Below are 27,564 nucleotides of genomic sequence, written 5' to 3' on the forward strand. Positions count from 1 at the left end.
CGCATGCGCGAAGCTGATACGCAGGGAGGGACGTCCCGTGCAAGTTGACGTAGCGTACGTCAATGCGGTAGTAGTGTGGAGGAGCTGTAGGTGAGCGGGGGTCCGAGGGCTGACCTGCGGGATCCGCTCGAAACTGTCGCCGCGGGGGCCCCGGGGATCGCGGGGCGGAAGCGACTAGGTCGGCCATGGGGAACGCGGAGAGCGGCTGCGGCGGCGGAAGCGGCGACGACGAGGACGTGGAGACGGAGAGTCCCGGCTTCGCGGAAGAGAGCCCGGCCTCTGCGGCCACCGGCGGCGGCGGCGGCGGCGGCGGCGGAGGAGGAGGCGGAGGCTCCGGCGGCTCCGGCGGCGGCTCCGGCCGGAGCGGGAGGGGGCCGAGCGGGCCCGCCGTGCCCAGCGGCAGGCCGCCCAGCCCGGGCGTCCTCCTGGAGCAGGTGAAGCTCCGGGAAGCGGCGGCTCGGATCAGCGACTCCGGGGTCGCCATCCAGGAGTCGGTGCTAGCCGGGAACGAGGGGGTGCTGGTCCGCTGGCTGGAGGACCGGCTCAACCGGGGCGAGGAGTCCGTCAACGTGGAGCAGTTCTGCGAGATGCTGGAGAGCCGGGACGCCCCGAGGGACGAGTGCGAGGAGGTACAAACCAAAAAAAAACCAAAACCAAAACAAAACAAGTGTCCTTAGAGCTCGTCTGGTGCAGGGGTGAGATAAATGTCACTGTGGATGAGTGAGAAATTGTGTAATAGGAGGAGCAGACATGACACCCCCTCCCTCCTCCTCTGACCTTTCCAATAACTCGTCCGCTGGATGTTTTAAAACAAAAACAACAGCTTTCTCTTTTCACGGGGAGAGAAAGCCGCTGGCAGCAAAAGCTTTTGTCACCCGCCGGCTGGCATTTGTTATTTTTTAACCACCTGGTGAAACGTGGGGGCGGGTTGACCCCGATGACCCCACACTCCAGAATTGTTGTTGTTGTTGATGTCTTTGTCCCCCCCGCCCTCCCTCTCAGGCCTTCGGACAGTTTGACGCTGAGGGAGACGGCGTGGTGGACGTGGAGAGCATGCTGATCGCGCTGAAGAACTCCAACGGCGCCAACCTGCAGGGCGAGCTGAGCCACGTGATACGGCAGCTGCAGGCATGCTCCCTCACCCCAGGTACGCCCCGTATTTTTTTTCCAAATTTCCCGTTTCGCGCAATCGGACCGACACGGCCCGCCGGTAACGAGGCCCCCGCCGATCCCCGGCAGGTTTCGTCGACATCTTCTCCAAGAGCAAGGACCGTCTGGGGGCCCACGCCTCCAAGATCCTCAAGTTCCTACACAGGAACCGCATTCCGAGCAGCGCCATCCCGTTCCCCATCCTGGAGGGCTACAACAGCATCTGCACAATGAGGTCCAGCGTGGTGCAGGACTTCCTGGAGTTCCTCCTGCAAAGGGAGAAGGACCTGGACATCCAGTACCGGGCGGAGCTGGACCGCGACCCCGAGGTGGACAAGGTCAAGGTGGTGACGCAGTGCTACAGCACCATCGAGGCCTCGTCCAACGTGACCGACATCTACAAGATGACCAACGGTGAAACCTCCTCCTTCTGGCAGTCGGACGGCAGCGCGCGCTCCCATTGGATCAGGCGAGTGACGCGTCTCCATCCCGGACGGTTACGTCTTCTACAACTCCTTCTCTTGTTTCACGCAGCGAGTTCTCCCTCTGCAGGTTAAAGCTGAAGCCGGACGTGGTCCTGAGGCGCCTGGCCATCGCCGTGGCGGCCAATGACCACAGCTACATGCCGCAGCTGGTGTCGGTGGTGGTGGGCAAGAACCGCCACTCGCTGCATGAGATCCGGGACATCCGCATCCCTAGCAACGTCACAGGCTACGTGGCGCTCCTGGAGAACGCCAACATCACGCACCCCTGTGAGTCGGCGGGTCGGGGCGGCCCAACCGGGACCGAACCACCTGGAAATGTGGGGGATTAGCAGTTAGCTTTTTAATGCTAACGGCTTCCTCTCCCCGTCCCAGACATCCAGATCAACATCAAGCGCTGCCTGAGCGACGGCTGCGACACGCGCATCCACGGCCTGAAGACTCTGGGCTACCAGATCACCAAGAACAAGGAGGTGTCCGTGTCGGACGCCTCGGCCATCTGGTACTTGTCGCTCCTCACCTCCCTGGTCACTGCCTCCATGGAGACCAACCCGGCGCTCGCCCACACCGTGCTCCAGAGCACGCAGTAAGACGCCGAATCCCGCCGGCAGCCGCCGTCGTCCTGGGAGGAATTCTTCGCATTTATTTTATTTCCCGTTGCTCCATCCAGGAAAGCGCTGCAGCACATGCCGCCGCTGTCACTGACACCATCGTCCACTGATTTCCCCAAGTTCTTCTCCATGAACATCCTGGAGGAGGTGGACGGGTTTCTCCTCAGGATAGCGGAGTAAGTGCTCGGAGCGTGACGCCAGCTTCCAGATTTCAATTCGTTTACCCGCGTCTTAACTCCTAACGTCCCGCCCAGCTGCTGCGTGAGCCCGGACGCCGAGCTGACACTGTTGGCGTTCGCCCTGGCGCGCGGCAGCGTCACCAAAGTGCTGCAGGCGCTGTCCTGCATCAGCGACCACCTGGAGACGGAGTACAAGGCCTCACCGCTCATCGCCTCCATGGCCGCTGTCCGGCTGCGGCTGCTCTACCGCAACGGTAAGCGCCGCCAGGCTTCACGCGGTATCAGAGAGTCAGAGGATATAGCGCTGTGTGTGTGTGTGTGTGTGTGTGTGCAGGGAAGCCACTGCAGCTGCACCTCCAGGCCTGCGATGTCAAAAGCAAAGAGGAGAAATCAGGACCGGAGAACATGCTGGCAGAATCTTCCACGGGAGACGGTATGGCGAGGCAGGGGAGGACGAACTGGCAAAAATTAATGATGATAATAATTGCGAATCCAGGCGTTTGTTTGCCTCCCTTAAAGGGTTCCTGACGGAGAGCGGCAGGAGGAAGGCCAGCATCATCCTGTCCACCGAGGACCAGAGCAACTTCCAAGTCACGCAGATGAAGATCAAGGTGAGATCCCCTTCCCTTCCCTTCCCTTCCCGCCGCAAACGCTGCCGCCACCTCCTGACCGGCCAATCCCCTCCCCTCGTCAGGTGCGGAAGGGCGCTATCGGTGCAAAGTGCGGCCTGGTGTTCGCTTACAAAGATGAGGAGAGCTTCGACGCCGAGAAGCACTTCAGGAGGTTCAGGAAGTACGACTCGTGGGACCACAAGGACTACAAGGAGTTTGTCCAGGACAGGTAGGTGTGGCAGAAAACGCAGGATGGAGAAGCGTTACCATGGAGATGATATAAATACGTACTCGCGGCGTCGCAGCGCGAGGACTCCGGCACAGTCGGAGGACGAGCCAATCGGCTGGTTCGAGGTGGAGGACGACTGGAACGATGTGGAGATCAAGCTGCAGCAATGTCGCGTCGCAAAGGTACGTGCCGCCGCCGCCGCCGCCGCTAACCCCCTGCATCTCATCGGCCGTTCTTCCTCAGCTGACATTTTTTTTTTTTTTGTTCCCTTTCCCTCCCTCCACCAGTTCCTGATGGTAAAGTTCCTCTGCACTAGACAGGACACGGCCGAGCGCCTCGGCGTCCAGTCCCTCGGCTTCAGCGGCTACCTCTGCCGCGGCCCCGAGAAGCTGGGCGACCTGGAGGACCTCAGCCCCGACGCCGACTGCAACGGCGCCGGCCGCGACACCGTCTCAGGCCTTTACCTGCTCAATAAAACGCTCTTCTTCATCCAGCAGCTCACGCTGGACCTGGTAATCTATTTCCTGTTTTCATGATTGACAGTAAGTTAGGGAGTACATGCACTTCATTACATTTTAACTTTCACATTCGGTTTGAGACTTTTGGTACCCCTTCGTGGCTGCAGAGTGAATAACTGCAGCCAGTCAGTGTGCAGTAATAAAATACAGAAACTCAGCTTTAAATAAGATTTGTTTTTAATTAAACGTAGTTTATTTATATTTATAGTTTGCTTAACACAGTCATTTAAGGATAAACAAACAGGACATCCTAAAAATCAGAGGACATTGGGATTAGCTCACAAGGAAGTAAAAATATCCCACAAAAAAATAAACTTAGATATTTTTTCTTCAATATCCATTTAATAAAATTGTTTTTTTTTTTTTTTTTTATCAGTGAATTTGTATCTTTAATGTGTATTTTATTTCCTTTCATGTATTAAAGCGGAGATATAGCGCCACCGTGTGGCCATTAGAGGCACTGCAGCTTCTTGATGTCTGATCAGGCTCTCTCTCCATCCCATCAGGATGCCTCTCACTTCAAGCAGAAGTATCTTCTGGACTTCACTGGTCTTAATTTGAAGCTCTTCTGGAACTTCTACAGTAAACTCAGGGCAATGTGAGTGATCGTGAAACACACACACACGCACACACACACACACACACACACACAGTGGACCAGTGTGTAACGTCCTGCGACTTGTCCTCAGTGCCGGTGAGGAGGTGCTGAAGAGCAGAGTCCACCTCCTCCAGCTTCTGCAGAACTGCTTCCCCATGCTGCCGAACCCGCTGGAGCCCCGGGGTTCCGAGGAGAGCAGGGCGACGGCGGCGGCGGCAGCTGCGGTGACCGAGAACGACTCACTGCGGCCCGTGTCCGAGCTCTACGCCCACCTCTGCCACAGTAAGACCCTTCGCCGCCTCTCGAGCGGGGTTGTCGGCGAGGGGCCAAGATTGAGAAAATAAGACACGCTGTGTTCGCGTGGTGTTTTGCAGTCGTGGACGGCGCCGAGGGCGAGGCGGCGGCGGAGCGGGCGCTGCGCAAGGAAGCCGTGAGAGCCGTCCTCAACGGCGCAGCGGTTTTCTTCCCAGACAAACACACCAGGCGGGACAAACTCTTCCATATGATGGTAAGGAGGAGGAGGAGGAGGAGGGAGCGGGGGGTAATCTGATTACTCCTGACAGGGACGGCAAGATGTAATTGGGTTTCCGTCACTTATGCAGAAAAACATCACAGAGGAGCAGCAGGCCGAGTCGCTACGAGTCACCTTTGAATCGCTGTGCAACTACTTCAGGTAAACAGCGCTCACACACACACACACACACATATATGTGCGCACACACTCACACACACACACTGTATTCTCTCCACACAGCGACCGCGACCCCACCGGCCTCCTGCTGCTGCCACCCAAAGGCGCGCCGGTGGATTTCGACGTCAGCCCTGTCCTATCCGTGATGGAGACCCTGCTACGGGTGTCAACGCGAGAGGTTAGGCTCCGCCCCCCTCAAAACCAGCAGGTCGGCGGCGGCGGCCTCAACCGGTCTTAACCCTCCTCCTCTTCCTCATCTTCTCAGTGTGAGGTGATGATGAGGGACGAGAGCGGCGGCGCCAGCCGCACGGTGCTGCTCTCGCTGTTCTGGGCCCTGCAGGGCAGCCTGCTCTCCTGGTGCTACCTGCAGCTCAAAGGGGGCGACGCCACCGCCGCCGAGCACGCCAGGGACATCCTGCTGAGATGTGAGACGCGCCGAAACACCTGAATTCCCTCCGCTGTCTCTTCAGTCACGTGACACCCCCCCCCCCCCCCCCCCCCCGTTCCTTTTGGCAGACGTGAACCTGTTCCTGGAGAACGTCAGGACCACGTTGGGGTCCCTGCTGGAGAGGCACGCCGGAGCCGACATCACCAGCAAGCTGGGCGGCTCCATCCTCGCCACCGTCTTCCGGCAATTGGTAAAACAGTCATCGCACACTCACACACACACACACACACACACACACACATCGGCACAATAAAACACTCCGGCTCTCTGCTAGATGGTGTTCCTCCTGGAGCTGTGCGCCCTGGACGTCCCTCACAGCCTGCTGCTGAGGAGCTTCTCCTCCCTGGTGCAGCTGCTGAAGAGCCTGTCCAGCGACACGGGAGACATGTTCTCAAAGGTCAGCTCTTCTTCTTCTTCTTCTTCTTCTTCCTCCTTCTTCTTCCCGCCTGACGTGCTCCTGCGCTCCCTCAGGCTGACCAGGAGCACTGGCACCAGCCGCAGCAGCCGGTGGTGCTACGGACGTGGAACGCCGAGTCGCCACACAACTACGAGAACAGCCGGCACGAAACCAGCATCTTCGCCTGCCCTGGTGCCACCTCCTTCGAGGTGGAGTTCGACGACCGTTGTGAGACGGAGAAGAGGTGAGGAGCTGCGGCGGCGGCGGCGGGGATCTCCCCCGCCAAAGGGCTCTTTCTAATCCCGCCTCGACGTTGCAGATACGACTACCTGGAGTTCACCGACTCCCGGGGGGGGAAAGTCCGCTACGACATGAAGGTCGGGACGGAGAAGTGGCCGAAGGTAGGCGTGAAGACCCCCCTCCCTTTCCTTTGGACCTTTCGCCTCCCTCACCATCTCTTTTTCTTTCTCCTTCCAGAAGGTGACGTTCGACGCCGGGCCACAGCTGCAGTTCCTCTTCCACTCGGACAGCAGCAACAACGAGTGGGGCTACAAGTTCTCGGTGACGGCTCTGGGCCTGCCGGACATCACCATCTCCTGGATGTCGGACCTGCAGCTGCTGGTGGCGCGGCTGATGGGCCGTCTGGCCTCCAGGACCCTGGCGCTGAAGTCACCCCACGGTAGCATCTTAGCTCTGACAGTAGTCTTAGCTTAACCAGTGCAGTAGCATCTTAGCTCACCTCATAGAGTAGTATCTTAGCATTACTGATAGAGTCTTAAGTTGACCAGTAGAGTAGCGTCTTAGCCTCTAGAGTGGTCTCTTAGCTTTGCTGGAAGAGTTGTAGCTTCACAACTGGAGTAGCATCTTAGCTGAGCCTATAAAGTAGCATCTTAGCTTTGCCTGTAGGGTCCTAGCTTAACCAGTACAGTAGCGTCTTAGCTCAGCTCATAGTGTCTTAGCTTTGGTGATAGAGTCTTAGCTTAACAAGTAGAGTAGCATCTTAGCTGAGTCAATATTGTGTCCCTATTTAAAGAGAAGGAACAGAAAGAACTAGAGATCAATTTGCAACAAAGAATAACTTAATTAACATTGTTTTTAGTCTGTCAGAAAAGATTTAAAGTGCATCCGTTTGCCTGTAATAAAAAAAAAATCAATCCTTATTTCAACCGTAAACATTTTTTGACCGACTGAGTCAATTGACACTGAAAATAAAGTCATATAAAATCAATAAATTATAATAATAAATTCAAAGGGATTAACTCAGGAGCACAATATATAAAACACTTAAACCTACTAAACAAAAAAGAATAAATGAATTAACAGTTATTTTATTTCATTTTTTTAATCAAAATGAGGAAGTGAGAATTAATGGCAGTGCATAGCGTTTCAAAGCGTGGTTTGAAGCATGATACTGCAACTCTCGGTTTCGAGGACTTTGGTTCGTCTCATTATCTCCGTTTCTCACCGCCTTTCTTATCATCCCTGTTCAATATTTTCCATGGTGTTTCTTGAGGGTTTGTTCACTGCACTTCATATCTCCTGCTCTGTGCTGTTTGTGCACATGCTTGGTGCAAAAAACCCACACCAGGCCTGGCCAACCTGTGGCTCCCGAGTCACATGTGGCTGTTACGTTCATGTAGATTTTTGTGTTTGTGTGTTGTTGTTTTTTTTTTTGTTGTGCAAAAATGCTTGATTAAAAAATACGCAAACACAAAATTCAACATGAACTGATCCCTTGGCTCACATGCGACCCCCCCCCCCCCGGTATCACGCTACTATTTGAGAAACAGTGGTGGAACCGGTAAATTAGCATCTTAGCTTAGCCTGTAGCGTAGCATCCGAGCTTTTCCGATAGAGCAATGTTTTAGCTTAGTTCGCAGTGTCGTTTTTTTGATTCCTGGATGCCATCATTTTCGTTGCAGAGATCCGCACCGTGAAGGAGCTCCCGACGGGGAAGATGTCCCACGTTCAGTCGTCTCCTCTGTGGAAGCCCATCCTGCGACACGGCCTATGCGAGACTAGGAGCGGCGGCGGCGGCGGCGGCGGCGGCGGGACGAAGAACTCCACCACGCAGGTACAAATGGCGCACCGTGCCGTCTCCCAGCGAGACGACGGCACTGGTTTTGAAAGACAGTGGTGAGCAGAGCGCTACTGTCACCCCTCGCAGGAGTTGCCGGCTCTCCTGGAGGACCTCGCCCGCTGGAACCCCGCCCAGGAGCCGGGCGGCGGCGGCGGGACGGAGCTGATGCGGACGTTGGCGCAGTCCTGCAGTAAACAGGCGGTGAGGAGCGAGATCGCCAGCGGCTCCAAGACCGACCACGCCGTCAATGCCATCTGGGCCGCCATGGTCTACCACACCCCGGCTCTCAGCCGCGCACTGAAGGCCTACAGTAAGACCTCCGACATCCACCCTCCAGCGGGTGCAGCTACGCCAGCGCTAACTCTCCCGCTTCTACTCCCAGTCAACCAAGACTGCAAGTCCTGCCTCGGCGAGGACTTGGTGCAGGCGTATTCGCTGGCGGACAGCATCAGGACGTGGATGGTGAGCGACCGTTACCCGTCGCTTTCGTCCTTCCCGTCCCGCGCCTGTAATTTTTTCATTTTTTCCCCGCCAGCTGGAGATGAAGCAGAGGTACATCGTGGGGAAAATGACTGACGAGAAGGACGGAGGTCCGGATGAGGTTACCATGGAGACTCTAGGTGAGGACCGCGGTTGTCAACGTTGCCCCCCCCCCCCCCAAACCCTTCGTTTTTTTTTTTTTTTTTTTTTTGACGATTCTCTCCCTCCCCATGTAGCCGACATGTGCATCGAGAAGAGCCTCCTGCTGTTCCGGTTCGCCCCCTGCCAGGAGGGCGACCCCGCAGCAGCCGCTCCCGTCTGCCCCGGCACCATCTCCGAGGACGACTTCCAGGCCAGCCCGCACGCCGACGAGCCCGGCGAGCCTCAAACCCAGCCCTCTTCCTCGTCGTCTTCCTCCTGCGGGCACGGCAAGCGAGGCCGCGTGGGCTCGGCGGATGCCGCGCACTCCTGCGGTGCCGCCGCAGAGCCGGCCTCCCCGTCCGCCCTCCCCCGCAAGGCGCCCTTCAGCCGGGCGTGTCTCCGCCTCCTCTCCTGCCGCTCCACCGAGGAGCCGCGGATGGCGCCTTCCATCAAGGACCGCCACCCCGTCCTCAAGCACATCCTCAACTTCATCCGCGACCAGGCCCTCACCACGTCCAGGTAGCCGCCGCAACCCGATTTTTCGCCCTCAACCGCACCGCACATCTCGCCAGTCGACTAACCCCGACCCTAAACGTCCGCCTCCGCAGCATCCTGCAGACGCTGTCCCTGAACCAGGCGCAAGCGCTGAGCGTCTGCAAGGTGCTTGAGATGGTCCAGGAGTGCCTGCGCTCGCTGGGGCGGCCGCACCTCTTCCAGGCGCCCTGCATCCTCTTCCTCCAGGAGCTTCTGGCGTGCCAGAAGGACTTCACCACTTACTTCTCCCAGTTGTCGGACGGCGGGCAGGAGCTGGGGGAGCGGGTGCGACGCTGCTACCACCAGCTGGTCCTCATGCTGGTGGAGGCGGTGCACGGCTTCGCCCAACTCAACGAGAAGTAAGTCCGGCCGGAGGCTCCGTCCATGGCGAGCCTGGAGCCACCTAACACAGCCTCCGTCCCCCTTCCCAGAGAAGGGGAATCTCGTTAGCCCCTTGTTAGACACATCCCCTTTAAGAATAAAGGGGATGTGCAGAATTGTGGCAACTATAGAGGGATAAAGTTGATGAGCCATACAATGAAGTTATGGGAAAGAGGAGTGGAAACTAGACTGAGAGCAGAAGTCAGCATTTGTGTACAGCAGTATGGCTTCATGCCGAGGAAGAGTACTACAGATGCAGTATTTGCGTTGAGAATGCTCATAGAAAAGTACAGAGAAGGTCAGAGGGAGTTGCATTGCGTTTTTGTAGACCTAGAAAAAGCACACGACAGGGTACCAAGAGAGGAGCTCTGGTATTGTATGAGGAAGTCTGGAGTGGCAGAGAAGTATGTTAGACTGGTGCAGGACATGTATGCTTGCTGTGAGACACTGGTACGGTGTGCTGTAGGAGTAACAGAGAAGTTCAAGGTGGAGGTGGGACTCCATCAGGGATCAGCTCTGAGCCCCTTCTTGTTTGCAATGGTGATGGATAGGCTGATAGATGAGGTTAGCCAGGAATCTCCATGGACCATGATGTTTGCGGATGACATTGTGATCTGTAGTGAGAGCAGAGAACACGTTGAGGAAACTCTAGAGAGGTGGAGATATGCTCTGGGTAGGAAAAGGCAGGGTAGCCTCTGGGTAGCCTCAAGTAGGAAAGACGCCACAGGAGGTCTTTCCCACCTGAGGCTATCAGACTTTTTAATTCCTCTTCCCTCAGCCGCAGGGAATCTTCAATCTTTGTAGTTCCTGCTAACAGTTAGACAATTCATATTTCATTATATTTCTTATTCTTCCTCCTTTCTACTTTATCTATTACTGTTATGTTTTTGTACTTGAAACTCTTGACACAACAATTTCCTTCGGGATTAATTAAGTTGTTCTCATCTCATCTCTCATCTCATTCCCAGAGCCCTCCTGCCGGCCCTGTCCTGCGTGCAGACCTGCCTGCTGCACCTGCTGGACATGAGCTGGGACGTGCAGGACCTCCATCTCTTCCAGAGCATCCAGCTGCCCGAACTCCTGCTCGCCATGTCGCAGGAGAACATCAGCGTGCACGACATCGCCATCAGGTGCCGGCGAGATTTAACCCCCCCCTCTGACGCCCCCCTTTTCTCCGTGATCCCAAAATAACCCGCCGCCGCTCTCCGTGTTGGACCTCCAGCCAGTGGACGGAGGAGGACGAGATCGCCGACTACAAGAGGAACCAGGACTGGATGGACGAGTGCATGGACGGGATGTTCGAGAAGTGGTACGACAAGATCGACGAGGAGGACTCCATGGAGGACAGGAGGAAGGTGAGGCCGCCAGTCGGACGCAAGGAAAGGGGTTCATTAGCTTTATTGCAGAGACACGGAGGATGGCGACAGGTGGAGGAGTCTTTGCCAATTGAGTTTAGCCAATTGGGTAGTCTTAGCTTAACCAGTAGAATCTCAAATTAAGAATCAGAGTAGCATCTTGACATAGCAGGTGGATTAGTACCTTAGTTTACGAGTATAATATCTTAGCCTCACCTGTAGAGTCTTAGCTTAGCCAGTAGAGCAGCGCCTAGCATTAGCTTAGCAATTAGCATCATAGCTTTGTCGATAGAGGAGTGTCTTAAATTTACCAGGAGAGTAACTTCTTAGCTTAGTGAATAAAGTAGTGTATTATCTTATCTGGTAGACTAGCATCCTAGCTTAGCTGGTAGAGAAGTGTTATAGCTTAGCAGGTACAGTCTTAGCTTCCTTTTCACAACACGGCCGCCCTCTACCGACAGATGCACATGTTCATCGCGCGATACTGCGACCTGCTCAACGTGGTGATCTCGTGCGACGGCTGCGAGCGCATGGCGCCGTGGCACCGCTACCGCTGCCTGCAGTGCATGGACATGGACCTCTGCAAGACCTGCTTCCTGAGTAGGCCCCGCCCCCTCCGTCGAGGACGCCCCCAGCGGTCGGCGTATCACCAATGAGACGTGTGCGTTTTCCCGATCCCAGGCGGCGCCAAGCCCGAGGGCCACGAGGACGACCACGAGATGGTGAACATGGAGTACGCGTGCGACCACTGTCAGGGCCTCATCGTGGGCAGCAGGATCAACTGCAACGTGTGCGAGGATTTCGACCTGTGCTTCGGCTGCTACCACGCCAAGAAGTACCCGGACAGGTGAGTCCCGCCGCCTCCGCCGCCGCCGTTTTGGTGGATTAGCTGTCCGAGTGATCAACCCCCCTCCCGCCACCCGTCCAGCCACCTCCCCACCCACCGGATCACCGTCTACCCCATGGTGACCATCCGGATCAGCGACCGCCACCGGCTGATCCAGCCCTACGTCCACAACTACTCGTGGCTGCTGTTCGCCGCGCTGGCGCTCTACACGTCGGAGCTGAGCAGCGAAGGCCGGGCGGAGGGCGAGGCCCTCGACGCCGGCGCCCTGGACCGCGCCGTGGCGCTGCAGAGCCACTGCTCCCAGCTCATCACCGACTGCCTGCTGAAGGGCCAGACGGGGAAAGGTCGGCCACGAGCGCTCGTCGTCCCGATCCGCGCTCACGGTCTCGCTCGCCGAGGTTTTAACCCCGCCCCCTTTTTCTCCGCCCTCGCCGTTCAGGCCTGCGCTCCTCGGCGTTGCTCGGCCTGCTGCTGTCCAATGAGTCGGCGTCCGACAGCGAGTTGTGCCCGGCCTCCCCCGAGTCCTCGCAGGAGCTCAGCACGGCCACCGACACCTCCTCTCTGCCGGGCAGCACCGCCGCCATCTGCTCGCCGCTGTCGCCCAAAGACAAGGTAGGGCGATTATATAGTTATCACAACACAGAGTTTGGCTCCTCCTCTTTAAATGATCGGGAAGGACAAAAAAACTGAACTCCCTGCCTTCAACAAACACTAATAAACGTTAATTGCGTAGTTATTACAACATGAACATGTGAGTAAGTATAACTACTCCTCCTCCAGTGTAAACTGCTGAGGAAGGAGAAAAAAAAAAACTCCCCACCATCAACAATTGATATTACAAAATGTTATTACATAGTTATTACAACATGGAGGCGTAATAGGTGTTTATAACAATACTTTTGACTCATGCGCCTCCTCTTCCAGTGTAAACCACTGGGGAAGGAGAAAAAAAAAAAACTCCCCAGATATTACAAAATGTTATAACATAGTTATTACAACACGGAGGTGTAATAGGTGTTAATAACAATACTTTTGACTCATGCGCCTCCTCTTCCAGTGTAAACCACTGGGGAAGGAGAAGAAGCCGACCTCCCCGCCGTCGGCGCTGTCGCCGCCGAGCACCGCGGAGGCCGACAGGGGGAAGCTGGTCGCCCAGGACACCCTGGACTCGGCGAGCCTCAGCAAGACGCCGTCGGTGTCCAGCGAGGACCCCCTCTCGCCGGTGGCGCGCCGTAAGCACCGTCGCGACAACCTCGGGAATCGAGAACGCCGAAGCTCAACCCTCTTATTCTTATTTTTTATTTTTTTTCCCCCTGTCTCCTCAGCTCCGGCACACTCGCCAGCATCGGACGGCGCCAAGGAGGCGGACGAGAGGCTCCCCCAGGTGCCGCTGCAGGAGCACGTGTTCTCCGAGTGCTCCCGGGAGAGGATCCTGGGGCTCCTGGCGGCCATGCTGCCACCCACCAAACCGGTACGTCGATGCTCAGTAGCGTTAGCTTAGCATCAGAGCTAGCCACGGCCGGTCGCGTGGTTTATACCTGAGAAATCCCGCCCTGAAAAATAGTCACATTCCGCCATCTGTTTCCCGGCAGGGCGGCCCGCTGCGCTTGCCCAGCGTGAGCTCCATCCTGCACCAGCTCTTCAGGGCCGTCATGTCGAATGCCGGCTCGCTCAACGAGACCTACCACCTGACTCTGGGGCTCCTGGGCCAGCTGCTGCTGCGCATCCCGCCGGCCGAGGCCGACACCGCCGTCACCGAGGCGCTGGCGGACAAGTACGAGCTGCTGACGCAGGGGGAGGCGGCGGCGGCGGCCGACACGGCGGGCTGGAAGACCACGCAGCTGCTTTTCAGTTTGGGCGCCGTCTGTTTGGACAGGTACTCGGCCCTGCTCTATTACTATGTAATTACACTTGTCGGATGTTATTACTATGTAATTACACATGTCGGGGTGTTATTACACATCGCATCCCCAGCCGCATCGGCCTGGACTGGGCGTGCACAGTGGCTGACATCTTGCACAGCTTGAACGCCTGCCCCGATTGGAGCGGCGTCATCGCGGCTTTCACCGACCACTGTGTGCAGCAGCTGCCGCAGACACTCCGACGCACCAACCTCTTCACTCTGCTGGTGCTGGTGGGCTTCCCGGAGGTAGGTGGGGAGAGGGAACGGAGTGGAACGCCACCGGCGACGCCGCCGTGTTTAACCCCGCCTCGCCACCCCAGGTGCTGTGCGTGGGCACGCAGACGGTGTTCGTGGACAACGCCAACGAGCAGCACAGCATGATCTTACTCAAGCACTTCACCGAGAAGAACCACGCCGCCGTGGTGGACATCAAGACGCGCAAGAGGAAAACAGGTTTGTGGAAGGAAGGTGCCGCCCGGAACCGCCACCTAAGAACAGCGGGTAACCCCTCCTGGTGTGTGTGTGTGCGCGCAGTGAAGGACTACCAGCTAATCCAGTCCCAGGACTCGTCCGCCGCGGGTCTTCCGGAGCAGCCAGGCGGTCGCCGCCCCACGAAGACGCTCCTCGGCCGCTACCTGCGCAACTTCACCTCCATCATCAGCCACCTGCTGCAGGCCGGCCAGGACGGCGGCGCCCCAGAGGCCGTGGAGGCGTCCTGGGTGCTCTCGCTGGCCCTCAAGGGCCTCTACAACACGCTGAAGGTACCAAACCAAAACCGGGAGCGGCTCGGAGGCTGGGTTTTTTCAACGTAAAATACATTTTTTTTTTTTTTTTCCCGTCGGCAGCAGAAGCACGGCGTGGAGGAGGCCCAGGAGGCCATCCAGCAGTCCGGCCTGACGCAGCTGCTGGTGCGGAAGTGCAGCAAGGGGACGGGCTTCAGCAAGCTGTGGCTGCTGCGCGACCTGGAGATCCTGTCCATCATGCTCTACTCGTCCAAGCGTGAGATCCACTCCATGGCGCAGGACCCCGAGCGCGAGCACAGGGAGCCGGAGAAGGGCCACGACTCGGACCACTCCGGCAGCGGCGCCGACGACGCCGACGCCGGCAAGCCCGACCCGCTGGACGGCCTGGACGAGGAGACCAAGATCTGCTTCCAGATCACCCACGACGCCCTGAACGCGCCCCTGCCCATCCTGCGCGCCATGTACGAGCTGCAGATGAAGAGGACGGACTCCTTCTTCCTGGAGGTCCAGAAGAGGTTCGGCGCCGGGCGAGAAGGTCGCGGGTCCGGCATCTGACCGGAAGGTTAGCGAAGCTAACGTTTCTGCTCCTCTCAGGTTCGACGGCGAGGAGATAAAGACGGACGAGACCATCCGGACCCTGGCCCAGAAGTGGCAGCCCGCAAGGCGGCTGCGCTCGGAGGAGAGGAACACCAAAGCGGTGGACACCGACATGATCGTGGCCTCCTGCATGGTGGGTCATCGTCAAAAGAAGCACCTCCCGAGGTTTGATAGGGGTTTCATCCATCTCCGGTCCCCCCCCCCTCCTCAGTCCAAGCCCAGCCACTGCGAGAAGGCCACCGAGGAGATCAACGTTGTGGCGCAAAAGCTCATCACCAACTCGGAGAGCGACCTGCAGCTCAGCTACGCCAAGCAGCGGCGCACTAAGAGCTCGGCGCTGCTGCACAAGGAGCTGGACGTGCGCAGCAACCGGGCGGTGCGCCAGTACCTGGTGAAGGTCAACCAGGCCATCGCCACTCTCTACGCCCGACACGTGCTGGCGTCGCTGCTCGCCGACTGGCCGGCCGAGGCGGCGCTGAGCGAGGAGGCGCTGGAGCTGAGCGGCGCCTCGCACATGGCATACATCCTGGACATGCTGATGCAGCTGGAAGAGCGGCCGCTGTGGGAGAAGGTGCGGTGGCGGCGGCGGCGGCGGCGGAGTGTTGCCTCAGCCTACATGGGGTTCGGAGCGTGACTTGTATCTTTTTGCCGCAGATCCTACGGAGGGTTCTGAAGGGCTGCAGCAGGAGCATGCTGTGCAGCTTGTCCCTCACCGCCTGCCAGTTCATGGAAGAGCCCGGCATGGCGGTGCAGCTCCGCGAGTCCAAGCACCCTTACGACAACAACACCACCTTCGAGGTGCGTGCTGGAGAAAACAACGCGAGTCCGGCACCCGCGCCTCCTTCAACCCCTTCCGTTTTTCCGCCCCGCAGGACAAAGTGCACATCCCGGGCGCCATCTACCTGTCGGTGAAGTTCGACTCCCGCTGCTACACGGAGGAGGGCTGCGACGAGCTCATCATGTCCAGCAGCGCCGACTTCCTCCACGACGTGCACAACTTCAGCGGCTCGCCGCAGAAGTGGGCCGATTTTGAGATCCCCGGTGAGCGGCGCTTCCGGTGGTAAACCTCCATTCTCCGATAGCCGCCGCAACCTGACCGCCGCGTGTGTGTGTGTGTGTTTGTTTTCCCAGGCGACACGCTGTACTACAGGTTCATGTCCGACATGAGCAACACGGAGTGGGGCTACAAGTTCACCATCACCGGCGGCCACCGGGGACGCTTCCAGACAGGCAGGCATACCACGCCATCTATCCCTCACCCTCCTATCCAATCAGACGCCTTGTTGAACCCCGTCTCTCCTCCAGGTTTCGAGATCCTCAAGCAGATGCTTGCAGACGGCCAGGTCCTCGGCCTCCTGCCGCTGGCCGACATCTGGGAGTGGCAGGTGGGCGTAGCCTGCCGCCAGACCGGGAACCAGAGGCTCAAGGCCATACACTTGTTGCTCCGCCTCCTGCAGTGTCAATCAGAGACGTAAGAGTCACACACACACACACATTCACAGACACACACACCGGATTTGACATACGGGGATGTCGGCGTCAGTGGTCTCTTGGTCGCTGGTCAGACAGATGAGAATTCTTCACGGACTACGATGTTTCGCAGATGATACTGTGATGCGCAGTGAGAGCAGGGGGCGGGTGGAGGGGCATCTGGAGGGGCATCTGGAGGGGTGGAGGTATGACCTGGAGAGGAGGAAGGTGGCAGGACGGATGCGTGTGGATGAGAGGAGAGGCGGAGCTGCGGGAGAAGTTGGATGATTCGGAGTACCATGGGGCGACTGTCCAGACCAATGGAGAGGGTGGAGAAGAGGTGAACAAACAAGGGTTTTGGTACGGTTTAGGAGAGAGTGAATGGAAAGGTCTTTGGTTCGGAGATGTTGAAGAGAAGACGGGAGGCAGAGCTGGAGGACACAGGGATGAAGATACAGAAGTTAGGGGGACAGTTGGAATTGGCATTGTAGATCATCCGGAGAGAAAAATCAGGCTGAGATGGTTTGGACATGAACTGGGGAAAAGAGCTGTGGGAAAGGATGTCGAGCTTGGAACATCGAGGCAGGAGGTCCAGAAGAAGATAACAGATGTTTAAAGATAGGGGGGGGACAAGAGGACATGGAGTTTGTTGGTGTGAGACTAGAGGATGCAAGCTGAGATCACGGCCGATGATTGGCTGAAAGGAACAGGGAAGACGATGTAGGTATCTCCAAGATTAGCTTCTCTAGTACTCCTATTTCTGTATCGATAGCTGGCTTCCATAAATCATCCCCATGGAGAGAAGTGCAGTAAAGTACCGCGCACATTGCAGCGGTGTCCACTAGGGGGCAGCACACCTGTGTTTTCACCAGGAAAAGCAAAGTCCCCTATGTTCGTCACCCAGTCGGGGTGTTTGGGGTCCAGGATGGAGGTTCCTCCGTGTGACCCCACCCCCACCACCCCCTCTCTCCCCAGGGCCTGCGAACTGACGCTGCTCCGGCCCCTCTGGCAGCTCTTCGTTTCCATGGAAAGCAACCTGAGCCAGGACCCGACCAGCGTCACCGTGCTGCTGCCGCTCCACCGGGCCCTCACCGAGCTCTTCTTCATCGCGGAGGCCCGCGCCATCGTGAGTCTTCTTCACACCCTATCTTATCCGGTCAGGTTTAATTTTCCCCGTGAATTTTCGTATTAACCCCAGCCGGTACACGACGTTCACTCATTCATTCAGTCACTCCATGCATGTGATGGTGTCCAACACCTGCTCAGCTGTTTCAAAGTGGTAGAGGTCGACTTGTTTGAGTAATTAACCTTGACCGGTCACGTGTCAATCACAGGTCATCGGTGGGATTCCAGTCTCCCAAACATAGAATTAAGATAATTAATAAATAAATAAATGAATAAATAAAAATTGAAAAATAATTAGAAAAATATATATATCGCATTTTCACGACCATAAGGCGTACAGTACTAAAAGGCACAGTCTCAGTTATGTGTGCTATTATTGTATTTAACACGCAGATAAGGCGCGCCTGATTATAGGGCGCGGGTTTTATATGCAATCCATGCCCACACTTCCCCCTTTAACGTTCTCATGGTGTCCTTTACTACGTCTGCCTCGCAGCAACAACACACACACAAGCATACAAGTGTGCGTATGTAAAAGCTGAGTTTGGTATTCACATTTTTTAACCGCTAATTGTCATCAATCGAACCCATCGAAGTCCCCATCCTCTGTTTCTGATTTGAACAGCTGTGCTAAATCTCCATCAAACATGCCGGGTTTACTTTCTTCACTGTCGGAGTCGCTTTCCGTGCCGCGCGGCTCCTCGGAAATGATGCCGGCTTTTGCGAAGGCTCGAACAAAAGTGCCGGCAGACACGTTAGCCCGAGCATCTACGATCCATTCGCAAATTTTGGCGGAACTCGCCCGGCGCTGCCTTCCACTTTTAGTGAAACTGCGGTCTCCAAGAAGACTTCGTACCCCATTGTGCGTTTCGTTACCGTGCTGGTCCCCTTATTCTCCACCGGGATGTCGAAAGTGATGTGTGTATATGTGTGTATGTATGTATATGGGTGCGTATACATATCGAGATAGAGAGATAGATGGATATGTGTATATGTACCGCATTTTCCGCACTATAAGGCGCACCTTCAATGAATGGCCTGTTTTGAAATTGTTTTCTTATATAAGGCGCACTACATTATAAGGCGCATAGAGTAGAAACTACAGTAGGGGCTGGGGTTGCGTTATGCATCCACTCGATGAAGCTGCGCTAAAGGGAATGTCAACAAAACAGTCAGATAAGTCAGTTAGTCAAACTTAATTTATAGAGTACAACCCAACGTTCTGACAATTCCATTCACCCCCAAAACAAGTTAGTGCGTTCACAATACGGTACCGTACGAACCGGTAGCTCTTACCGGTATTTGCGCCGCCTTTGTTGAAAACAACGTTTTTCCAACTCCATTTGTCACAGTTCAAAGCTTTTCATAAAACGAAAACACCGAGAAGAGCCGCCTCTAAATTCATTGATGTTCATGTCGCTAGCTAGCACTGTTGCCTTCATTCGAATACCGACGCTTCTACTTGCCGCTCTCTGTTCAACGACCAACTGTTCGAGTTTGTCCTCCAACTGTAGTCATCTCGCTTTGCTTCCTCGGAAACTCTTTTTAGTCTTCTTCACTCGGCGCAGGTCATCTTGTCGCTTCCTCCACTTGTGCGCCATTGATTTACTAATGTTGAATTCTCCTCCTGCTGCTGTATTTCCATGTTCTACTGCGTGACCGATCGCCTTGAGTCTGAACTCTTCGTCGTAAGCGTGTCTCTTGAAAGGCGACATTTTGGGGTCTTTGTACACACACAAGTGGTTTAGGACTGGAATTCCCCTTTACCCTTTTTTACCGCTGCTTCTTAGGTGACGCCCCCTGACTCAGGTACCCATAATTAACCAATATTGATCCATATAAGGAGCATCGGATTATAAGCCGCATTGTGGTTTTTTAAAAAAAATTGAAGAGAAAATTAGGTGCGCCTTATGGTGTGGAAAATACAATATATGTGTGTGTGTGTGTGTGTGTGTGTGTGTGTGTGTGTGTGTATGTGTGTATATATGTATGTATGTGTGTGTGTATATATTTATTTATATATATGTAGATATGTATATATATATGTGTATGTATATATATATATATATATATGATTTTTAATTTTTTTTTTGTTTGTTTGTAAATCACGGGGTCAATTAAGTATTCGATCCCTTGCTTATCAGCCAGATTTCTGACCCTCACAAACGTGTTCCTCTGCTTTTAAAGTCCAACTACACTCTGCTCATCATTCTGATTGAGTAGCACCTATTTGAGTTTGTTAGCTTTCTCAAAGGCTTTCTTAAAGTGTAGCGGCCAGTAGGAGTAAAACCAAAGAGCTGTCAAAAGACACAAGAAACAAAATTGTTGACCTTCACAGAGCTGGAAAGGGCTACAGAGCGATTGCCAAGCAGCTTGGTGAAAAAAAAAACAACTGTTGGAGCCATTTTCAGAAAATGGAAGAGGCTAATGATGACCGTCAATGTCCCTCGGACCGAGATCTCTCCTCGTGGGATGTCAGTGATGCTCGGAAAGGTGAAGAATCAGCCCAGATCTACACGGGAGGAGCTGGTCAATGACCTGAAGACAGCTGTTTCCAAGGCTACTATCAGTAATACACTGAGACATAATGGTTTAAAATCATGCATCGCACGGAAAGGTCCCCCCCGTTTACGTCAGCCCGTGTCAAGACCCGGCTGAAGTTTGCCAGAGACCATCTGGATGTCATGGGAGAAGGTTTTGTGGTCAGATGAGACCAAAATAGAACTTTTTTGGTCTCAGCTCCATTCGGCGTGTTTGGAGGAAGAAGAAGGATGAGTATCATCCCAATTATAACAGACTGACAGTGAAGCGTGGGGGTGGAAGCATCATGTTTGGGGGGTGTGTGTCAGCACAGTGGCCAGGACGAATTCGCTGTATGAAGCAGAAGATGGACGCGACCGTCTATTATGAGATATTGGGCACAAACCTCCTTCCATTGAAGATGGTCTTCCAACACGACAATGACCCGAAGCACATGGCCAGGAAAACCAAGGAGCGGCTCCGTAAGAAGCAAATCGAGGTTCTGGTGTGGCCCAGCCAGTCTACAGACCTAAATCCGATCGAAAATCTTTGGAGGGAGATGAAACTCTGAAACCTGAGCGATCTAGAGAAGATCCGTATGGAGGAGTCGGCCAAAATCCCTGCTGCAGCGTGTGATGCAGAAGACCTACAGGACCTACAGTTTGACCTCTAACTGTTAACAAAGGCTCTGTACCAAATTTAAAAATAAGATGAGATAAGATAAGATAAGAACAACTTTATTAATCCCGAAGGAAATTGTTGTGCCAGAGTTACAGAAAATATAACAGTAATAAATATTAAAAAGAAAAGGCAGAATTAGAAATAAAATCAACTATAAACTATAAAGTGTCTCAGTGAAACTATAAAGTGTCTTAGTAAACAAGTGATAAAACTATAAGTGTCTTAGTAACAAGTGAGGTAAGGAGTGCACAATCGTATGATAAAAGGAAAAAATTATTTGACTCAAGGGATCAAATACTTATTTGACCCTTTAATTTACAAAAAAAATTGTTAAAAATCATACAATGTGATTTCCAATTTTTTTTTTATTTTTTAAATTGGTTCTGTCTCAGTGGAAATGCACCGACGATGAAAATTTTAGACCCCTCCATGATTTCTAAGTGGGAGAACTTGCAAAATCACAGGGGGATCAAATACTTATTGACCTGACTCTGTGTGTGTGTGTGTGTGTGTGTGTGTGTGAATATCTCTCTCGCTCTCTCTGTATATATATGTATATAGATCGATGGATAGATAGATATGAATGATGTTTGTAAAGGAAGTCAGACACAAAAACTGGAATAATTTTAAAATAAAATTGATGGATTATGTCGAGAGTGAAGCAAATCACCGCATCACAGGTCATGCTAGTGGTGGAATTACGGTCCAGACTTTTAAAAAAATAATTTATTTAAAAGTGTATATATCTAAGCGTAAACACGATTGTTAGGACAAATTTAACAGAGCAGGAAGTCAGGGACAAAAAAGTGAGTATTTTTTAAAATAAAATAGATAAAATGAAAAAAGATAGCGTGGGAGCCGGAGCCAATCACAGCTGACGGAGGCCGATAGGCGGGTTCGACCCGGACGGGCCCTCCTGTCAATCAATCTGCTCAAACGGAGCAGGAAGTCGAGCGCAAGAATTGGAGCGTTTTCAAAATGATAAACAGTCCAAGTGGTATTAAACAAGATGGATCCAGGCTTCCGTCAGCTGTGAGAGGCGGGGCTTCGTAGAGACATCCAATCGTAGAACCCGATCCGCTGGCGCCGGCGCCAACAGTCATCATAGCTCCAGGATCCCTTTGTTTTTGTTTGGATGAAAGGTGTGTGTGTGTGTGTGTGTGTGTGTGTTTGCATGTGAAACCGACCTGACGCGCCGCTCTCTGCCTTGGTCCTCGCATCCGTCCCGTTCCCTCAGACCCACCTGTCCTCCTCCGGGCGGGGGGCCAAAGCCCGGCCCCTCGCCATCTGCCAGGCGGCACGCCGCCATGCCACACTGGCTGCTCGCAAGACGAGAGGAGATGCATTTTGCATGACCGTGTGTGTGTGTGTGTGTGTGTTCTCCATCTCTCTGCCGCCTTGAATTATTAAGAGGAAGCGCTCCCGGTGCATGGGTGCGAAGCCTGTCCGTCCACCAGGGGTCACCAGCAGCACTCCGTCATGTCTGCCTGTCACGGGTCATTTTTGAAGCGAGCTATGGGTCCTCGCCGCCGAACAGGAAGTTCCTGTCACAAAGCCTCTTATAGAAATCCAGCTCCCCCTCCCCAAAAATCTCCGGAAGTCCGGAGCTAAATTTAGCCGTCACAACAGAGTGTCACGCACCGCTAGGTGGACAAATCGTCCCAGGATGTTAGCGGCAGCATAAACACTCGGGGTGCTGCGTGAGGGATGGCGGACGCTGGACGGGGGGGGGGGGGGGGGGGGCGCTCTGGACTTCATCTTCAGGGGCCGGTGAGGCTCCATTTGGCCCCGTCTCGGCCCATTTAGCACGATCAGCCCCCCCCCTCGACTCATAACCGGCGAAAGCTCCGATGGCTTTCCTTATAACTCCGGGTGAAGACTCACCATGGCGACGGCGGAGACGCCTTACACCCCTTCCTTGTCCGTCCATCTCTACTTCCTGACTTTTTCTCCCCCCTGTTGTGTCTCGCAGGCGCAAGGCGTCCTCCAGGAGTACCTGCTCGCCATGACCACGGACGAGCAGCTGGTCAACCGCACTGCGATGGTAAGACGGCCACGTCTGTTGGCAACGGGAAGGTCGCGGTTGCTTAGAAACAGTCACCGCGCGAGATTTGAGTCCCTCCGTTTCGGGCCGTACCAAACCCACGATGGCAGCTGTAGGTGGGAAAACATGGTGGAATTTTTATTTTTTTATTTTTTATTTTAAATTGCTCCTCATACACACACACACACATGCCCCACGGAAAGCTCGGAATATCCGAAGCCATCATAGCACGCAGTCGGAACATGAACTTCACGCCGGTTCTGTGGTTTGGAGAAATGACGAACTGTCATATTTTCACCACCGCACACACATTCACACACACTCACACACACACACCAAGGTGCGGTGATGTCATGCCGTTGTCGGCCATTTGTCAGCGGGTGAATCACCCGAGCTGTTGACACCCGGCAACCCCTCCCCCTTGTTTTGAAAGTGTGTGTGGGCCGCACTCAGGATTAATGTATTTGGTTTTATTACGATCCATTAGCGTTAGCGGGCTAGCCGTCCGCCGCCACCCCCGTCGCGGAGCGAGAAGAGGCACCCTGCAGGTAGATTGGAGGTGCAGCGAGCAAACACTGTGGGCGGGCAGCGGTGGCGTGGAGGAGTTATCTAACACCTGTCGGGGCGGGAAACCAAAACCGCCGCCACGCGGCGTTGACACAGAGAACATTGTTTACGCTCCGTCTCGCTGCCCGGCCGTCATTATCCATCCTTTCTTTCGTTGTTTTCTTCCCCCCCGAGGCCTCGATCTTAAACAAATATAGGGTTCGGGAGGCGAGATGCTGAAAGGCAGATGGTTTTGTGTTATTACGCTGTAATTACTCCTAAGATGAGATTGAAAAGGATGAGACAAGGGTTGACGCGGAACACGTTTTGTTTATTTATTTTTTATTTTTTTTGAAGGAAGGTGGGTTTGTGCAGCCGAAGCCTGTCATAACACGGTAATAAAGGTGTTATTAATGCTTATTGTCGTTATTGAGGCAGTGGATCTGTGAGTGGACACTGGAGGATCGGGATAGCTCCGCCGGCGTGGAGCTCAGAAGACGTCTGGTCCCTCGCTCCGTTTTCCCCGTTTTTTTTCATGTTTTGAGGCGTTAAAACACGACGTCCGCAGGTCTCGGACACCCCGCATCTTCCGCAGAAGCAGCAGCCATATTTGATTAGCATTAGCTTGCCATGCTAGATAAGGAAGGGTAAACAAACAGGGTACTTCTCAAAGTTGCCGCCTCTTCATCACCCCTCACACACACACACACACACACACACACACACACACTTCCATCTCCCCTCTCCTTCACATCTGGGTGTTTAAATCCATCTTCGTCTTCTGTCATTTACTTGCGGTTTAGGCGCTGAAGAACATCGCCGCCATCAGCCTGGCGATCAATTACCCCAACAAATCCACCAAGCTGCTCCAGCTGTGAGGAGCGGGGGAGTCTTTTCACGCCGACCGCCCAACGCTTCCCCCTCCAACTGGACCCCCGATCCCTGAAGGGCGGGGGTCGGGGGGGGCACGGTGCACTTTTTACACTTAAGTCACAGTCCTTTTTGCCTTACGCGAGTCCAGCACGTCAGCACGAGCATTACCCGACCAGGAAAAGGAAGAAGAACATGAGGAAGACGAGCTGGCTTTCTATTTTTTCTTTTTTTTTTTTTTTTTTTTTTTTAAAGTGAAGGTAACTTTATGGTTTTGTTTTTTTTTATTTTTCGCCGGACGGCGCCGTGCCAAAACCCCGCCGCCGCGAAGTAGGAGGAAGTGCGTTCCCGTTTTTTTTTTTTTTTTTTTCTTCCCCCTGCCGTTTTGATTTATTTGTATTTATTTTTATTTTAATTCTCTCCCCGGGCAACCGGCGGCCGGTGGGGATGGGCGGAGGGCGGAGGGCTGATGGGGGAGGGGGGGGTTTTACATCCTCCATCATTTTGAAAACAGGTCACCTTGGCGACGTCCTGAAAGAAACAAAAAAAAAAAAAAAAGAAATAAAAATCAGCCTTCCAGGAGGACAGTGCGGCCTCATTAGTCACGGCGGGAGAATTTTTTATTCCCCGTCATCCTTCTCACCTCCTCTTCATCTTCCCTTTTGCTTTCCTCCTCACACCTTCTCGTAAAGGGGACAAAGAGGAGAAGTCACATCCCTTTTAATCCACGGTCTTATAAATTTATTATTATTGCACCCGCGTGCCTAGTGAACCTTAGCGAGCCTCCTGCCGTTGGGCTAGCTTGTTAATAACCATGTCGTAACTATGTTCTTCCAACATTATTCCAACATCTCCCAGGCGCGGTTTAAAAGAGGGGGGTGTTTTAAGGTCAATCACCTGTCAATCAAAGCACCTTTAGGTTTTAATCACACAGGTGTTGAGGCTGAACCCCCCCCCAACACACACACACACACACAGCCGCAGGACGCCGCGGTGCTTTATACCAAAGAACCCCATCGTTTTGGAGTCGTCTCCGAACCCCCCCCGTCCTTCCCGGCCCGACCCACCGCCGACCTGTTTTAAAGTGTTCTAATGTTTTGTTTTTGTTTGTTTTTTTCTGAAAGCAAGCCCCGCCCCCCCCCAAAAAAAAGGTGGTGGAACGGCGAGGGGGGGGCGCTTTCTGTTTACACCGAGCCGGGGCTGCAGCTGCAGGGAGCCCGGCCGACACACGTGCCTACGGTTTATAGCCAAGCAAATTCATTTGAACTCTTTTTTTTTTTTTTTTTTTTTTTTTTTTTTTTTTTTTGTTTTGAAATATATTGTCGGGATGGGAGGGGGGCGGGTGTTTGTTTGTTTGTTTGTTTCGGGGGGGCGGGCCTTTTTACTTTGAACCTTGATTTCCTTTTGTGCGGATATGCGAGTGACCCGAATGTACATATCTGTGAATATTGATTGCACAGCAGAGACATCAGTATGGAAACCCCCTTGCAGATATAAACTTTAATCGGGGGTGGGGGAATGGGGGAGGGGGTCACGAAGATTCTTGATTTTGTATGCATGCCACATCGGAGGCAGAAATGGGAAAAAAAAATAATAATAAAATGGAAAAAAAAAAGGAAATACAAAGCGGGGAGGTGTGATCACTTTTGTGATGAGAGTAGTTTAAGGTGGGCAGGCCACGCACACACACACACACACACACACGCACACATGGATACTCCTCAACAATGGTTCTTTTACTTGCTGGCAAGATTTTATTTCTTTTAAAAAAAGAAAATCCCAGAGAACCCTAAAAGGACACACACACACACACTTTCATGCACACAATCTTACGCTGCCCAACGATGGTTGTTGTATTTGCTGGCGAGATTCTATTTCTCCTCAAAAAAAAAAAAAAAAAAACCTGTGAGAACCGTAAAAGGACACACACCGTCTCTTTCCCGCCTCACATTCCATCGATGTCTGACTTTTTCACCGGAACATCGGTCTGCCCTTTTGTTTCTCGCCGTGCTTTCACCTTCTCCCTCTGCGAGGCCCCTGGACGGCGCAGATGACGGCGTCCGATGATGATGATGATGATGATCGCCGTGGCGATAATGACATCAAGTGCAGGAAATATTCAATAAGGCTCCCGGTGATTCAGAGCGAGTGAGTCAGCCTTCTCCCGCTCCTCTCTCCCACCTCCTTGAGATTGCTCACCGAGGTTCTCGCCGCCTTGGTCTCACACGACTCGCTTTCAGAAAGGTGAAGGGAAGCTTAGTTGGTTTTTTTTTTTACCTCTGGTGACCTTGATCCTTACGCCCGGCCAATCGCGGTCCGGCGAGTCCTGGCGTAAATTCACCTAGAGATTCAGGTATCCTGCAGCCAGTTTGCATTAAGGTGAATTTTTTTGTTATTTTCTTGCATTTGTAGTTTAATAGTCACCTCCTGGGATGAGAGGATGCTAATTGGTGTTGTGTTGCACTTCTAACATTTATTTTTTGAAATCCTTTTTTTTAATACTTAAAATAAAGTTTTTAGAAATGATTTTCTCCTCTCACCTTAAATTTTTATCTAGATATTTTTTCTGTAATCATCATTGTTTAGCCCTTTTCCAAAAAAAAAAATTGTTTTTTTGAGAATATTTTGTGACATTTATCCATTGACTGCAAAATATATTGTAAAAAAAAAATCATATAAATAAAAATGTTGAAATGTGCTCACATTCAAATGACCAAAACATATATGTTTGAACATTTTTCATTTTTTTTATATATCATGATTTTGTATGACGTATACCACACACACGTATATATAAATGTATTATTATGTATGATATAGAATATAAAAATATATTTTCAAATGTATTCAAACAGTTGAAATGTTTGTTCCTTTAAGCGAGTAGTTATTATTGACTTAGATTTAGTACCATAGTTTTTATAATGATATATTTGATATATTTATAATGATATATTTTTCATGTACACCAGTTCTCCCTGTGTAACAATAATTATAATAATAATTATGATAACATGTACATTTTATTAGGTGTCTTGGTGGATACTGTACATATACGGACAAATACATATACGCAAAATGCAGATTTAAAAGAAATAGTTAAAAAAATCTAAAATCTAAATAAATCTAAATAAATAAATAAATAGAAAAAATAAAAGTGACAGCTTTCAAAAAATAAAATCTCTCTCTCTCCCCCCCCCTCTCTCTCTCTCTTTATATATATATATATATATATATACACACACAAATTTATTTATTCTATTCATTGATTTTTTTATTACCTGTATATTGGCCATCTCATCAATTAAAGGAAAAAACAAACACACACACACACACA

The 27,564-nt window shown here is 52.9% G+C and overlaps 1 protein-coding gene across 2 annotated transcripts; it reads left to right on the top strand.

Annotated features, from left to right (window-relative positions):
* Positions 1-87: 87 nt before the first annotated feature.
* Positions 88-26,927, top strand: zzef1 (zinc finger, ZZ-type with EF hand domain 1). Of its 2 annotated transcripts, XM_086160912.1 has the most exons (51): positions 88-629; positions 1,003-1,147; positions 1,240-1,618; positions 1,702-1,901; positions 2,007-2,217; positions 2,302-2,418; positions 2,497-2,675; positions 2,756-2,854; positions 2,941-3,032; positions 3,116-3,261; positions 3,338-3,443; positions 3,549-3,773; positions 4,286-4,377; positions 4,469-4,659; positions 4,752-4,885; positions 4,980-5,050; positions 5,132-5,246; positions 5,334-5,493; positions 5,585-5,706; positions 5,791-5,913; positions 5,988-6,157; positions 6,233-6,314; positions 6,391-6,592; positions 7,836-7,987; positions 8,081-8,303; positions 8,376-8,455; positions 8,529-8,613; positions 8,710-9,133; positions 9,223-9,507; positions 10,498-10,659; positions 10,752-10,884; positions 11,346-11,484; positions 11,566-11,731; positions 11,813-12,075; positions 12,171-12,343; positions 12,789-12,963; positions 13,057-13,202; positions 13,324-13,607; positions 13,706-13,880; positions 13,955-14,087; positions 14,169-14,395; positions 14,480-14,892; positions 14,972-15,107; positions 15,186-15,545; positions 15,629-15,772; positions 15,847-16,015; positions 16,106-16,204; positions 16,280-16,445; positions 17,420-17,570; positions 22,743-22,814; positions 24,164-26,927. In XM_086160912.1, exons 1-51 carry the CDS (start codon positions 186-188, stop codon positions 24,236-24,238), a joined length of 9,015 nt encoding a protein of 3,004 aa, XP_086017038.1. In that variant the 5' UTR covers positions 88-185; the 3' UTR covers positions 24,239-26,927. The 2 variants fall into 2 exon arrangements, with proteins under 2 accessions (XP_086017038.1, XP_086017036.1); XM_086160910.1 differs by lacking the exon at positions 24,164-26,927 and having other exon boundaries at positions 22,743-23,411.
* Positions 26,928-27,564: the final 637 nt, after the last annotated feature.

This window comes from Fistularia commersonii, chromosome 15 (genome assembly GCF_037954325.1).
Source record: "Fistularia commersonii isolate RoL2024-O1a breed Wild chromosome 15, RoL_Fcom_v1.0, whole genome shotgun sequence".
In the NCBI taxonomy this organism is placed as follows: Eukaryota; Metazoa; Chordata; class Actinopteri; order Syngnathiformes; family Fistulariidae; genus Fistularia; species Fistularia commersonii.